This window comes from Larimichthys crocea, chromosome IX (assembly GCF_000972845.2).
Source record: "Larimichthys crocea isolate SSNF chromosome IX, L_crocea_2.0, whole genome shotgun sequence".
Classification (NCBI taxonomy): domain Eukaryota; kingdom Metazoa; phylum Chordata; class Actinopteri; family Sciaenidae; genus Larimichthys; species Larimichthys crocea.
The window spans coordinates 3,803,291-3,819,379 of NC_040019.1; the positions used below are offsets into that span (position 1 = coordinate 3,803,291).

The window sequence follows — 16,089 nt, forward strand, 5'->3', positions numbered from 1 at the left end:
TCAGGTCTCTTTGCCTGTGGGTGTCCAGCGCTGGTTCACTGTCTAGTTTAGTTTAGCAGCTCGGTCGCATACATCGAATTTATTTTTTAAGGGATAAGATTCACTCCATACGTTTAGGTGTGTTCTTGTGTGTGTACGTTTGCCTTCACGCCTTAGATAGTTCATGCAGTGTGTCACGGGAGCAGCAAGTGTGTGTGCGACCTGTTTCTGAATGACTCACAGCATGGTGCAGAACAACACTGTAGTGTTTACACATCCAGACCATGAAAACAAACACTTGTCATGTCATGCTGTAGGAAAATCCATAAAAATATATATAGTGTGTATATATAAGGCATATTTCTACACTCCACAACCCATTTACAGCATCATTCCAGTTTATTAGAGCTCTAGACTTTATTATTTTTGCAGTTTGGGCCATCATTTCTATGAGTTAGGGTTGTTTTGAGATCTGGGAAGATGGCCTAACTGACAAGTACGTGAAGTCGGTCAAAGTTGAAACAGGAAGTAGTTCTGTAAACTGTCTGGGTGTTTATAGTTTGTGATAATTTCTCCTTTGTTTGTGGGTTGTCAACCTGTCGCCCGCTCGTGGTTCTTGCTTTGTCTGAATTCCTTTCAGAGATGTCGCTGCTTCCCCGGATCTCAGTGGTTAAATTGATGAATTTACTGGTAATAATTAAAGCAATACTGGCCAAAACAACCAAAACAAATCTAAGATGTAATAAAACTCAGTTACTCTTCAGTGAAAACTGAAGCAATATTCTGTAAGAAAATGTCCCACAGCGATGCACATGATGACTCTTTGCTCTTTTTATATTTTTCTCCTCCTTCCTTTCAAATCTGCCTTGACATTGATGTACAGATAAACAGGCTTTCATCACAGAGTTTTCAGACAGACTGGTAACCAATAAAATCTGCGGAGACAGAAGCCCATCACTGAACCGAGGCCCTGGCTGTCAAAACAAAATGAAACCGCAGTGCAGAAAAAAAAAATCGTGCACCGTTTGCGTGCACTCTTCTCCCACACGCCCTGCGAATATGCAGCCTTGACCCTCTGAGAACACGGACGATATATATTTGCACAAAAATGACAAAGTTGTTGAACCACAATGCGATAGTTCTGTTGCCGCCTCGGTGCACCTCTGTCTGTTTTCTAATTTATGAGGCATCACAGATGAAAAGCTCCTTGAACTCGAGATTAAAGTCTCTTTAGAGCTTTCAGAGACGCCACAGAAACAACTATCAAAGTTCTAAATATTCATTCAGTGAGGGTGCGTCTGAAAGGATCTGCAGCGTTTCCACAGCGCGACGAAGCGATAAATTAATAAAGAGAAACAAAAAAAAAAGTGTTGGCACTTTTGCAACATGTACTTCATATACAACATAAAGTTGGGGAAAACTCCCTGATATCTTTTCTGATGACACAAACTGCAGGCATTTGTTCGATGACATTCAAGCCTGTTTTTGTCATTCTTTTAACGATATGTAATCCTTATCTCATAGACAACGCATCACAAAGCTTTCATTGTTTCTATGGTAACCAGCAAGGGGATCAGTAGATGTTCCACGGTCTGCATTCAAATCAACAAAAAGCCACATGCTGCTTCCTGAGAGACTGATTAATAGGCACACCGAACACATGACGGATTCATTTTCATTAAGTTTATTTCCTGGATATGGTGGTGAATTATTTTACTTGTAGTCCGTGACAGCAGCAGGGATGGTTTTTCTTTTTATTTACACACGAGAGAGTGCGTAACGATAAGCAACGGGATTGTTTGGGATGAATTCATGACACATGGAGGCAAAGGAGTTCTCTGTTTATGAGTTGTCTGTCTCGGTTTATCTCGAGTTTATCACACACACACACACACACACACACACACACACACACACACACACACACACACACACACTGTGGGAGTGAGAGGAATCACGTTGATGATGTAAGAAGGTGGCCTAACGTGCCGAGACAAAACAGAAAACAGGAAAGAGGGGGAAATGAACTCCACTCCCAAACGTTCCCCCCTTCCCTTCAACGTACCTCATTTCCTGTGCAGAGCTCCCCACCTCCCCCTTTCACCCTTCCCCCACATACACAAACCCATTTTTTTTAAAATGACAAATCACTGATCATGCACTGATTTTGTGCTTTTAAGTTTGTATGCAGAATATAGTGGAAAATATAATGAACCTGTTTCTGAGCTTCAGTCAGTGTCTTTGTAGAAACCAACTGGTGGAGACTGCACTGTCCCAGATAGTTGTACTCCTCCTGTGTCCTGCCCTCGATCTCTCTGAATAACCACACACATGCAGCATGCACACACATACAGACACACACACACACACACGAGTTTGTACCCTTTTGTCATTGGGGTGTGTACCAACTTTGAGACAAAAAAGGTAGGAAGAGGATGAGGTTAAAAACACTGAACTCTGAAATCTTGTCTTCTTCCTCCTCCCTCTAGCAGCTACCATTTCATCTGCGGAAAGGACACACAAACACACCCACAATGTGTCTGTGCATGTGTGCCCGGAGAGAGACAAGCGAGATTGCTGTTTATAGCTCGAATGTGGATTCCCACGCTGGATAACGTGTTGCTGATCGAGGGGGGGGAGGGATGACAGGACACCTTCAGCAGCAAATAGAACTCACTTTAAAGTGTCTGTTTTGGTGTTTATCCTCGCTTCATGTTTGAGTACGTCTCTGTGAGTCTTAGTCCATGTGTCTCTTTGTGCCGACTTGTTAGCGGATTCTCATTGGCTGAGCTCACTGAGGTGTGCCGTTGAAATCAGAAGGCTCGTTGCCAACTCTTGCCTCCACATAACAGGGCGACTAAAAATGTGTTGCCACAACTCGACCTGCTGTTCCCCAAAGTGAAATAAGCAGCTCTTTCCAGTTCGGTTATTCATCTCAGAGGCTTGCTCGTACCACTACTTACATCTGACAGATATAGAGGCGCAATGCTGCTGCCTGAACTTTCATAGCGATGCAAAACAAGCATTTAAAAATAGAGCGAGACCAACTTCTATGATGCTAAGAATGAATTAAGCCTTCGTAGCCAAGAGGGATAACTAAGTCAACACTTCCTGCCTCTACTTCACAGTAAATTCTTCCTGCAGTTCAGGGAATATAATCGGACTGCTAAAACAATTTGGGTGTTTTTATTGGCATATAAATCTGGTGCTAACACTGATTTATATTTTAGCTTACAGGAAACGGGACCAAAAACAACAGAAGTCTCGTAAAATATGTACGAAAATCAGCAAGCAAGTAAATGTTCTTGGAAGTCTTTTATTGTGAAGCAACAGCAAGAAGTGTCAGGATGTGTTTAAGATTAACCGGACAATCGAAGGAAGGAACTTTAACAAATCTTGCAAATAGGAGTGAGTTGATCATCTGTTTTAACAACTACTTTCTACTGAAGAAATAGTTCCTATAGACTAGACACTAGTCTGTGTCCTCCAACCTCAACGGACAACTTCTCCCCCCTCCTCACGAATCCCAAATTTGTCGAGTCATCTCCATAATATGGCACAACGCGAGTCTATGTTCGCCTTTGTTTCAGGAGGACCTCCACGACAAGATCCGTCCTCTGTGTTTGCTCATTTGTGCGTTCATGCATAGTAATCGTTACAGTACATCGACTCACTTCATCCACTGCAATTAGAGAGACTGGAGCCGGGCGCTTGTATGCCCGACTCTGTACATGCAGGTGAGAGACACATTTGCACATATCAAAGGTCAGCGGCTTGATGGATAGAGAAGTTTTTACAGTAGCATTAATTGGCAGCCTCGGTATCGCTGCTAAATCCCCAGCCACCCCTCCTTATCCTCACTCGGTGGGCCACTTACACTTCACATGGCCATTGAACAAATTATGCCCATTGTTCATTTGACAATGGAGTCTCTGTGGCTGAATGGGAAGTAGCGACCCTTACGTAGGCTGCGACTGAATTCCATGAATTCCAACATAAAGAACATGCAGTATTTCTATATGTGATGGGGAAACAAGATCAGACCTTATGAGCTGTGGGATATGTAGCTTATTAACAAATCCACTCCATTTAATGCCACGTCGACCAGTTTTTTTGTGTTGTCCCACGTTTGCTTTGTCACGGTAGAGTTTGCGAGCGTGAACGTGGAGGGAGCGAAGAAAAGAAAGTGAGCAATTAAAGGAAAGAACGAGAAATGACGATTCTTCCTTACGTGCGCAAAGAGAGGGGGATGTTATAAAGAGCAGCAGTAAAAAGCTTAGGAATGAACTAAGAGGAGGATAATTGAAGCACTACAGTCCCACTTCTGTAATGACATGTTTCGCTACCTATAAAACCGGCTTCCTGGCTCTCTCTGTCCTCTAATTTTTTTCCCCTGCTTCTTTACGGCCTGTCCTGTCAGAGCAGAGACTATTACAGATGCCCTACAAGAACGAATCTGGATTAAGTATGTGCAAAAACATTTCAACACCTTGTATAAACTCTAATAATTCGCTCGCAGTCAACTGCCGAGCAGGATTTGTTGTCAAAAAAACAAAACAAAAATGAATATTGGATGAAATCTGAAGTTCACAGTGCTCTTCGGGATGATCGATGTGAGTTTTGTTCTGTTTTATAACCCCCCAAAAAAGTGTCCTCAGTCTTGTAACAGCAGACTGTTCCAGAGATTTGACACGTTGGAAAGTTTCTGAAAATCCTCCGAACACTCATCATTCTTCCATCCCTCTCACATGGCTTATTGTTTGACATGGGATTTAAAGGGGAAGTTGCCATGTGGATTAAATAAGAACAGGATTACTGAAAGGAGATGGACAGTGAAAACCTGTGGAGAGCTTACAGCGTATGTGTGCGTCCGTGCACATACTGTACGAACATGTGCAAAGGCTCATGTATACCCCCCAGCGCGATCAATGAAGTCTCAATCTCTGTGTCGTAGGTCGAGACGAGCGCGCTGACACCGAGTTTGTGTGTACAGATACTGTAGACCGCTATGACCGGTCCCAGTGTGTTTGCGAGGGCCGGAAGCTCATTTGTTTGATCTGCCGGGAATTGATTGGAACAGATTTCCCTGTGTAAGCGTTCGCTTAAAAGTCAACAACACAATGTGTGCTATTCACACCATAATCCCGACATTGTCTCTTTGATATGCGCTGCACATGGCTCCACTGTGCGAGTTTGTATCTCACTCAGTGTGTGTGTGAGTGAGTAAGAACACTCGGTAGAATAAGCACAAAAATAATAAGTCGATCAACAGGTCATCAATCAAGCAAAAACAAAATATTCTTTGGTTGTGGATGTGATGATTTTGGAATAGAAGCAGTTTGAATGTTTCTTCCTAGACTGTAGAGTAGCAGCCAGCACATATTTCTTACCCAAAATGATTCATTAATTACCCCCAAAATAATAATAATACTTGAAAATGCAAAATTTAATCGTCTGACAAGAAAGAAAAACAAGACTTTGAGTGATAACAAACCCATTTTTTTTTGTTTCGTCGCATTTCCACAATACTTTCACACACATACACATGCGCACACACACACACACTCTCTCTCTCTACAATAGGTGTTGTTTGTATTGTTGAGTGCAATAAAATATGAGCTGGTGCTTGGATAAACAGGAACGGTGTTTGCTCATAGGAGCTCCATAGCTCCATCTGGCCTCACAATTGTGTTTCGGGGGTTCTACGGTGGCCCATAAAATCCCAAAGCCCACCGGTGGAGGAGGGAGACAAGACGAGAGGTACACAGCAACGGGAGAGACCACTAAGCTAAGCTTAAATCCACACAGTATGGAATGAAATAACAACACAACCCCGAGCTAGATACTCAACTTCAACTTTGTTCAACACGTTGGTAGAATATTGTGAAGTAGAGCTCATGCAGTTTTTGGCTTCATTGGAAATATGTTTATTTGATTATTGTTCTTTTTTCAGTGAGTGATAACGCGTCAAGATCTAATGAAGACTTATTAAAGTTATTCCGTGCTAGAGACTCTGTTCTCACCTTTGCTTTTCATATCACATTACATCTGATAGTATAATAATGAAAAAGCTTTATTTGGGTCATGCATTTGCCAGGTCACCCGCAGACAGCCTGAACGTTCTGAATTCTCACCTGCTATTAGACATATTCAACAGTCCGACGTGGGAATTGTGGACTTGCTTTTGTATGTTTATGACAGAATGGAAATCCCCTTGTTGTACGGTATCATATGACGATCTCACGCTGTGCAGTTTAGGGTCGACCGAGCTAGATTCCATGTTTTTTTCCTGTGATCATATAAAGCGTTTTGTGATTACACCGACGTGGCTGTTCACAGTTTGTCCAAACATGTACCAAATCTAGAATATATGTCGCCCCGTGACTGCAGATGATGGCTGGGTGACTGTGTTTGTCTTTGTGGCACTTTCCAATATTACATTTGAAAAAACAACATCACCAGAGGTCTGCCTGTGCTCGTCTCAAGTGGCCGCTTCATTAACGAGATCTCTCTCATCTCACCCCCCCCCTCCGTCACTCCTTATTTGTGCCTTTTATTCCTTTTAATCAAAGCGAAAAAGAGTCTCTCTCTCTCTCTCTCTCTCCTCCTCCTCCAGCTCGCATATCTGTTTGTCTGTGGCCAGCAGTGTCACACAGACTCCTCTGTTCTCTGTCTGTCTCTAGCCTTGTATAATGAGTTCTGCTTGGGATGGGACATTCTGCAATTTGGCCTTTACTCTGGGGCCAAGAGGGAGTGGGAGACATGAATAAGATGAGGATGAAAAGACAGCATGGATAGATGGCAGCAGTCCGTCACTATAGCAGCAGGAGTATTAGTAAGGTATGGTCAGGCAAACTTTAATGACTCTTAGATATGGGAGCACACTGCACATACAGACACTGATAACCAATAATCAGTATAGATTCTCAGTGGTTCAAGGGACAAATCTGGGGATTTAACGATGAAGTGATGCTTCATCAAGTCTGACACTAGAGGAGAACATGAGGACATTTTGCAGTGACAAGCAATAAGATGCTAATCACGCTTGTCTTGGTTTTTCTGGTGCGATTTTACGGCATTGTTTTATCCGAGAGTCATGCATTTCCGTGCGCAGCATCTGTGTGTTCGTTAAATGTCACTTCAGCTATCCGGAGATTGTAGATTGGGCTTTTGATCTTCTCTCGGGCCATCCCTTTAATCCACTCCAAACGCGCACTATCTTTGTGATGAAAACATTTACTCGAGAACCCGGCGCGTTCGGCTTTTTATCTATTATTAGAGAGAGGGTCGGCGATTTCTCTCTCTCTCTCTCTCTCTCTCTCTCTCTCTCTCTCTCTCCGCCTGTTTGTCCTTTCTCCAGCCAAAGTTTTGTGGATTAGTTCAGATTAGGAGTTGATTTAACAGCGCTGCTAAAATGTCTGAATGGGGCTGTTAGCCAGCATGATATGTCAAAGTGGACCACGATAATATATATCCGCTATAAAACCATGTGATCATCTGTCTTCTGACTTTCTAATCAAAGCCAACCACAACGAGCGAGCTGAACTGGAAGAAATATTCTTGTGCAGTTGTCGTCCTTTCGATTTTTACATTGCCGCTCGTTCAGTAAATGCTGCTCCTGTTGGATGCTGATCCAACACTCATTCATTGTGTCTACATCTGTTAAAGCAGTCCCAACAACTCCAGGTCAGTCTGAAGGGTCATGACTGAGTGCCGTTGCAGTTGTACATGACCGTGTTTTCCAGAAGGGGTCAGTATTGATACAGCTTTTATTTGCCATTTTGGCTCTCTCTCTCCCCACAGGATATATTACATGTGAATGTAGACCCACATGATTGTTCTGGATTTCTATGAAACACAACAATCAATTTGACAAAATGACGTACATACATATGTACATACACTTTCTTACTTACTTATTTAGGTACACCTAGTTCAAACTAATGCAATCTAATGCAACAGTCCTGTTTGAAATCCTTTATGGACGTTCTAGTGTTCATTTTTTTTTGCTACAACTGTTGGTGAGAGGCGTTGAATCAACTCTACGGTCACTTTGAAGGCTGTAGTTTGTGGTGCTGTCGAGTTGTATTGCAGCGTACTCACAGGTATTGATGTCCATCCCATAAATATCAACGAAGGTTCAACAGTACCACCGATTCAGTATCAGGATGAGAGACAGAGACTGTTTGCTGCTGTATACTCCAAAGCAGTGGTGACTTTATTACATATAATAAAGTCAAGTTGTCTTTTAGAGGGTGAACTATTATCTGCCCAAGGAGTTTCAAGCAGCAGTAGCTATCAATTTTGTCTTATCCACCGCTCGTAATCCATACTAATATGTTTTGTCATTTCCAGGCGATCAAGTTTTGCCCCCGACTCTTAATCCTTGAATCTTTATGGTTTCTTATCACATGCTGGTCTGCTCTGTTATTTCTCAGAAGTCTAATCCCTGTGACTCCCTTCAAGGTGTTTTGCTCTAATGGCTGGCTATATTTCAGTCGTAATAGCCAGTGCGCGCCACTTTCCGCGCGAGACCCTCCGTCCGTGCGTAGACAATAGAGTGAGCCGTGCAAAGAATCGATACATCGCTCTTTGTCTTTTTTGTTGGGTCTGAAAGTGGAATTAGATCCATTTTCCCCTCAGCTGGAGACTTCATCGGCATTTCTAAGAGTTGTTTCAGAGTTTAAAAGGTTCAGTGACTTTCTTGCTCTTGGGACTTTTTTATTTATAGCAACATATTCTAAATTCTCAAAAACTTTTTGCTGTCGTCCGTGTATGTATGTACATGTACTTATATGTGCCATTAATAAGGATTTGTGCATGAGACTGAGCTTGTGTTAAAAGAAATATATACTGTGTAGAGGAATATGTCATTTTCTTGCAGTATAGCCCTCAAACTTTATCAAAAATGTGCTCCATACTACACAGTAAAAATGAAAAATGTCCACCACCTGAAAGGTTACAGTGTTGGTTTAGGTCTAATATGTGTTAAAGCTATTTCCTTTTCATCGCCAGCCGGTCTAACCTTTCTTTTTTCTTTCTTGTCTGCTGCCATATGGACTCCGGCCCTTCCTTCCATCAGTCTCTTCAGCAGGTAAGACGTTTTTAGTTTCACCTCTGATTCCTGATTCGTCTGGTGGTTCTGTTTACATCTTCGATCTCTAAGGTTTCTTTCTGGTCTCGAGGCCGGCAGCAGACATATATTCTTTCTTTGTATTCCTTCCTAATGAGTAATACGGTGCCCGATTTGGTGCAATATATACCTTGACATTAGGGTGCGCTGGTCATCAGGGGAACAGGAAGTAAAGAAGTACATAAGTTCACTTGCAAACACTAGAGTCTGTCTTTACTCAGTGCACTTAACGGCTTGTGCTGATCACAACAATAAACTAAATGCATTCATCTAGCTATGTTTTATATTCGAGCCATTAGCGTGTCTGTATCCTGCCTGCAGGACTTTGTTGTTTCCAAACCTTTTTCCACTCCACTCTCGTAAATTAACAATTCAGTATGCTGAGTGACTGGAAACTGGGGCTATTAAACACCTAGTGGGACGGCTGGTTTCTGAAGTAATGCCATCAAAGTGTGTAAAGAAACTCGCGAATGAGAATTCTCATTATTACACCCGATCCAAGTGGATTGAAGTAAAAACACACAACACAATGTTAGACATAAAGGATGTTAAGCAGTTTTGTCATTGCTATCGAAAAGGGCAAAACCAACAATGTGTTAGGACGCTGGTTTCTAGTGGAGGCATAAATCTTGATTTCCTAAAACAGCTGGGCACTGTAGTTTTTTTTTACTCAAACCAAATTAAATTTGGGGGCAGTGGATTAATATAAACCTGGTTCTTAAGTATTAATGGCAGCAGGACAGTGTTTGTTGGACTGACTCAAAATGTCTACGATCCTCCTGTTTGCGGTAACGACGATAATAGTTGTCAGACAATAGAGATCAATAGATGCACAGAGGAATAATCTATATCAGGCTTTGGCAGCACATAAAACATTTTCTGTTGACTATAAAAAAAAAATTGAATAACACAAAACGTCTCATTCATCTGCTAATTTTGATATTAGCCATTTAATTTCAGATTAATCAGGACTAAACCTGATTTGTAGCTTCATGGGCACCCTGATCTCTGACTTATTCACATTTTAACATGTATTATCCTTGACATTTAAACAGTAACATGGAGTATTTGTCTTATAGATCAATTTGGGGAATCGTTGACAAAGCACTTTTAGGTCCTACCCCATGCTAATAGAATTCACCACTGACATTCCCATTAAAACAAAAGCCAATAGTTCAGCTTCACCTTATTCTCTTGACCTTTCGTTGGCCCTTTCACTTCTCACTGGTTTCTTTGTGGTCAAAACCAGAGGAGGCCAGCAGCAGCGCACAAACTCTGCATGACCCCGATTCACCGGTCTGTCTGTCTATGGGCTCCTGGTCTGTCTAACAAGAACTCATTGTAGGTTCCTATTCCCGCAGCGAATATAATGCTGGCAAGACAAATCTGTGTGCTTTGTAATGAAAAAAAAAAAGTAGCTCGGCCTCACACGTGTCTCTTTTGTGTGGGCGTGAGTTGGAGCTACCGTTAAACCATATGAGTTCAGTTATCCCCCTAATTTGTGTGCAATTACATGACATGACATACTAGGTCTTAAAAACCTAGACACACTGTTTGTATATAACCGGTTTCTCCATGAGTGTGACAGGACATGTTAACAGTGTCTTCAGGGTGTTTCACGAGCCCTGCAGCAGCGGTATGAAGCCTGGAGGCCTTTACATTCCCTCCGCTACCCTGCACGAGGCTCTGGCTCGCTCTGGAGTGATGTATACCTACTAATGGTCCTACTAAATACTCTCTGTGGGACCGGGGTAACAGTCAAGCCTATGTTTGAGACACACACAGACACATGTACACACACTGCTGCATTCTGTGCTTGTGAGTTTATGGGCTGAGGTAATGACAAAAACTCCTCACAGCATGCAGCGTTATGGCCCCCACTGCGCTCACTAGCAACAAGCGGCATAACAGTGAACAATTGAGCAGCCATGGAGGGAAGGAAAGGTAATGCAGAGGGAGAGTATGAGAGAGCAGCACAGGAAGACTTTGATTAGCTGCCTTCCACAGATGCATTTATTTTAGGACTCAGAGAGACATCGATTTGATCCCTCTTTTCTCAGACTGTTGTTTGTGACCGTGCACATTTGTATTCAGTAATGTCTTTGTATATATATTTGTGTTAACCATCCACTTACTGCAGAGCTTTCAGCCACATATCATGGCCTACATCAGCATTCTTTTTTTATTTTTATCCTTATTTCTTTGTCATAATGAACGGTTGCAGACCCAACATGCGAACACAAGGCAGGAAACCAGAATCAGTAATTTGTTAAAAAGGTGGAATGGCAGGATGGCTGGCTTGTCTGTGATTAGGATGTCCAGGGAAGTGCAGGGGCTGCTGGTGGCAAAAGTCCAAGAAACGGAAAGGATGACGAGACCGGGCCTGGACGTGGCAGATGTGGCAGGCAAAAATCCTGAGGCAGCGCAAAAACAAGGTTAGGAAGAGGGCGATCACAAAAAAAAAAGAAAAAAAAAGCAGAATTCGAGACACACAGAGTTTGGCCTGGAGTGTAGGTTAACACCGGAGAGACAGAACAGTCTGGCAGTCTGGACGGTTGAGCCGGTCCTTTAATCTTCTGCAGGTTGATTGGATGATAGGATGCCAGTGTGGTAGTGTTAAGGCAGGTGAGAGGGGAAACCAGTTACCACGCCCCGCAGCACACGCAAACAAGACAAAAACGACACAAAGGAGAGAGTCAAACAGCCTCATTGCTAACATTATATCATTAAACGCTCTCCCAGTTGTTACTGGAACAAAAAGGTTCTGGTTCTGAAGGGGGAACAAAAGCATTGTCACATTACTTTTGGTATAGGATTGGAAAAGCATAAAACATGGACTGGAAAACGGATAAGTTACTGTCACTCGATACACAGCATTTCTTATTATTTGCTCAGATTCACAGATTGATAGTTCAGTTTTCACACTTTGGACAGCTCTCTAACACAAAGTCTCTTTTACTTCATAAGCCACAAGACAAATAGGCAAAGTGTCTGATTATAACATGAAAAAAAAACAGTGGCATGCTCATTAACATGCCGTTTTAATTACTAAAGTAACACATACGCGTGTGTGTCATTATGTCTACTTGTTGGACTATGGTCCATCTGCCTGACCCTTCTTCTTCAGAGCACACTCTGATTGGCTGTTTGACACTCTTAACAGCCTATTTACATCTGCGTCTGATAGGCTGTCACTCCCTGGCATGCCTTTCTTGCCTAGGGAGGCAAATTAAAGTGGCTCCATTGTAAAACCAGGAACGTGACTCTTGCACTGTGACTGGATCGGGAGTCGCTAACAAGCGGGTGTTTGTGATATATATATATATTTTTTTGCAAGTCAAACTTGATTACTGCAGCAGATGTTGTTTTATCTGCGAGCCCGTAGCGGATTAGTTTGGTTGATGGAGGGAATAAATACATTCTGTAATCTGACTGGACTCCATTCCACTGAGGCTTCTTTTCTATGCATGTTTTCTATGCAGCCCAAACTTTTCTCCTCTTGTTCTCAGTCACAAAGCATACCCTTCTCTTTCTCTGTGTGTTGCACACACTCACACAGAAGTTGAAGATAGTTGGTTTGGATTCATACAACTGTGTTGCAAGCTTTATGACAAAGAAGCACTGGGTTTCTCTAAAACAAAAACAAAAAAAATCTCTTAGTGCACTCTGTTACTGGGAACAGGAACAGCTTTCCTGCCATTCAGGATACACACTCACACAGTATTCCGGACATCATGCCTCTGGGATCTCACTGTGGGAAACGTTGAGGGGGAGTGTTCAAAGGTGGAGCAGAAGTTTGAGCTTGTGGGACAGGACACAAGTTTTTTAAACAGAAGTGGATGTTTGATGGTTTCACAATGGAGTGGATCTGATCGCGACCCAATCCACGAGGACTTAAAGTTAAGTAGAAGAGCGTGTCTGCGGGAGGACTTTGAAGTGAAGTTTGAGATAAACACAGTTGTACTCCATGAGAACTTTGCCGGGGAGTTTATCTGAACTGATACCAGATTCAAGAGGACTCGTTTTCCAGCCGCTCGCTGAGGTGCCTTGCTGTTGGTTCGGCTTCAGAGTGGAAACTTGCATCATGGCTGGGGTCACTAGGAAGGGATCCGGGAGACCCTCGTACTACTACAGATTCCTGGGCAAGTCCCGACTGCAGCGTCAGCGAAGCCGGTCCCGCAGCCGCACCAGACCGTCTGCCAGCAGGGGTAATAAATACTACTACGACAGCTAGAAAACAGTTCACCATGCAGCAGTTTTACACAGTGCAGAGCCCTTTAACTTTTCTACAACATGCTGTAGCTGCTGAAAACTCACATACAGGGTGTGTTTCTGATCATCATCAGCAAGTGCATGTTTGTGGTGATCTCTTTGCACATGTAGGCTACATTCTGAGAGGTGATGCAGTTCCCCTTTTCTAACTTTGTTCGATTGTTCGTGGGAACTACATTTACAGGCGCAATTATTTTTAGAAGCCACACGGCAACACTTCTGCTCGTGTGTGAGATGACACTTTGCCGTCAGTCTTCTCAAGGTGACGCTATTCTTAAATTGCACAACCAACACTTGAAAGCTCACAGCTTGGCGTCAGCTTGTTGAGTTCTTCTCCCGCCCGGGCCCTTGCAAACATTTTTTTTTTGGTTCTTGGCAACCAAGACAACCCTGTTTAAGTCGGTTAGTTAGGTTTTCTGCACTGCAGAACTACTGCTTCTCCTGCCGTGTCCTCGAGCACTCTGTTTCTTCACTTTACTGCTTTTTCTGCCTGTCAGTACTCCTGTACTTGCTGCTGGAGGCAGTGTTTGAACTGCAAGGTTATAGTGATAAGTCTGCCCCCAAGGCATAGCTCAAGTTGCTTCAATTGAGAAGAAAAGGAGTATCTGCGAAATCTTATTCCAAGTGAACCGCTGTAACTTTTCCAACCGAGATATTAGGCGAGAGTCTGCTGCGTATCTGTTGGTCTGTTGCCGTGGATATGATGCAAACTATCTAGGAGACAAATCGCTCTGGCATGATTCCATCACTTGGAATCACTTGGCTCAAACTCAGCCTGAACTCTTTATTCTTTTTTAAAATCATTTGCATTGAATAAGAAGAAGTGTAAATATGTGAGTGTATGGAAAGAGGCAGAGACAGCCAGTGAGAGAGAAACAGAGTGTGTAGGTGCGTGGTGTGTATGTCTTCACTTTGCTTCTCTAGCTGATGAAAGAGATGCTTTGAAGTCTCCCCTTCTGTATCATTCAGTTCTCGAAAGAACACACACATGCACGCGCACACACACACACAGACACACACCGTGCATTTCAGCCTATGTACAAAGACACATTCGCAAACACACTCTGCCTTGATCTTTGCGGCTAAGTGCACGCTCCCCTCACAAAAAAAAAAAAAACACACTACACATTACCGCGGTGACACACAGGCAGGGTGGAGGTTGAGGTCGTTTCCAGATGAAGCAAAAAAGACCACTCTCGAGAGCTTTGATTCTCGTGGAGTTGTAATGAAATGGTTAAAAGAAGTTGCGGTCGTTCTTTGTATGATCCTAAACTGGAAACTCTGTGTCGTTATATCCGCACAAAGCTTGAGACTATAATGTGGATCCATTGGCAGAATTCATTAAGAGGTCACTAGACCTGGTCTTCTGAGAGGAATTATTATGATTGAATCAATATATAGAGAGAAAGTGAGCAATCATTTCTGCAACAAGTGACTGATATTCCAGTTTTATTGCTCATCTGCTCCCTTTAAAGCAGCTGGAATCAATATTTTTTATATTAACATTGCATCACGTGACTTCTTGTATGTGAAAGAAAGTGTTCGCAGCAATGAACCCGGAGAGATTTATCTATGCAGTCGGTTCCCCTCGGCGCTTCAGTGCCTCAGAGCTTCAATAGCACCTTTCAACTCACGGCATTCACAGCTTCACTGTTTGGGTTCTCATCAGTCTTGTTTCCAGCAGCAGGCAGCTGCTTTCACTCACTGTGCACTACCTGTACATGCAGCACCAAACAGCAGAGACATACATTTAGCCGACGAGCCAGTTGAGCATAGTTGAGCTTTTAGAAGGTAAGAAGACGTATGTTTTTTTAATTGTTTTTTTAGAGTTAGTGGAGATGGGCCTCCAAAATTAATGCCAATGTTGTTTTAGATGTGTAAATAAGCAAGTTCATAAAGTATAATATGTTAGTCTAGTGTTCACAGCTTGTTCTGTTATTGTAGGTCTTTGTCATGCGCATGTCTTAATATCGAAACCCAGTTTGATATCTGCTTACACATTTATGGCCGGAAATGTGCTTCATCCAGAGAGGGGAAATCAGGATTCTCAGGATTTATGTGACACAGCAGAAAGTGGACCTGGCTACTAAAGTGCTTAATTTCACTGAATGATAGAAATCAGGCAGGGGTGGCGGTCGGTAGCGTAGTGGGTTAAGCGGCCACCCCATGTGTGGAGGTTATAGTCCTCGCCGCAGCTGGCGCCGGTTCGAATCCAGCATCGGACGGCTAATTTACTGCGTGTCGCTCCCCCTCTCTCTGCCCCCTGCTTCCTGTCTATCTTCGGCTGTCTTATCATTAAAGGCATAAAAATAATCTTTGAAAAAAAATCAAGCAGGGACCGCTTCACGGCTATAGTTTATTTCACATGATTTTTTTGGAACACAACGTACTTTTGATTTGTCCGATTTGCCAAGGACAAGACATTCCCATCTGGTATCTCCAATTTCCAGATCTTCTGCTGTAAACATTAACGTCGCAATATAGAATTACATAAACAGTGAGAGAAAGTTTTAGCACATTTCCACCCTCCGACATGTGTGTTTCCCCCTTCATTGAAATAAGATTTATGAGGAAGTCTAAACTTTGCTCAGTAAACACTTCTATACGCCCGGAGCTAGATGATGCCATATTGCTGAAATGTGTCTTGTGTCCGGGAAGCCCAGCAGTGGAGCTGAGTGTTAAAATTGTGTTTCCGCCATGACCAG

General features: G+C 42.8%; 1 protein-coding gene across 10 annotated transcripts in view; it reads left to right on the forward strand.

The window, feature by feature from the left end:
* The window catches only part of LOC104928182 (disabled homolog 2-interacting protein), a 126,508-nt gene that overhangs the window by 26,545 nt on the left and 83,874 nt on the right, over window positions 1-16,089 (forward strand). For 6 of the 10 annotated variants that reach the window (XM_027281959.1, XM_027281960.1, XM_027281962.1 and 3 more), the window contains one exon: window positions 9,062-9,073. The exons of 2 other annotated variants lie outside the window; for them this stretch is intronic. In XM_027281959.1, the coding sequence (XP_027137760.1) occupies window positions 9,062-9,073 (12 nt within the window). Of the gene's footprint in view, window positions 1-9,061; window positions 9,074-12,644; window positions 13,321-16,089 lie in introns of those variants that run through there. 2 more of the 10 variants (XM_019269099.2, XM_019269100.2) reach the window with 1 other exon arrangement.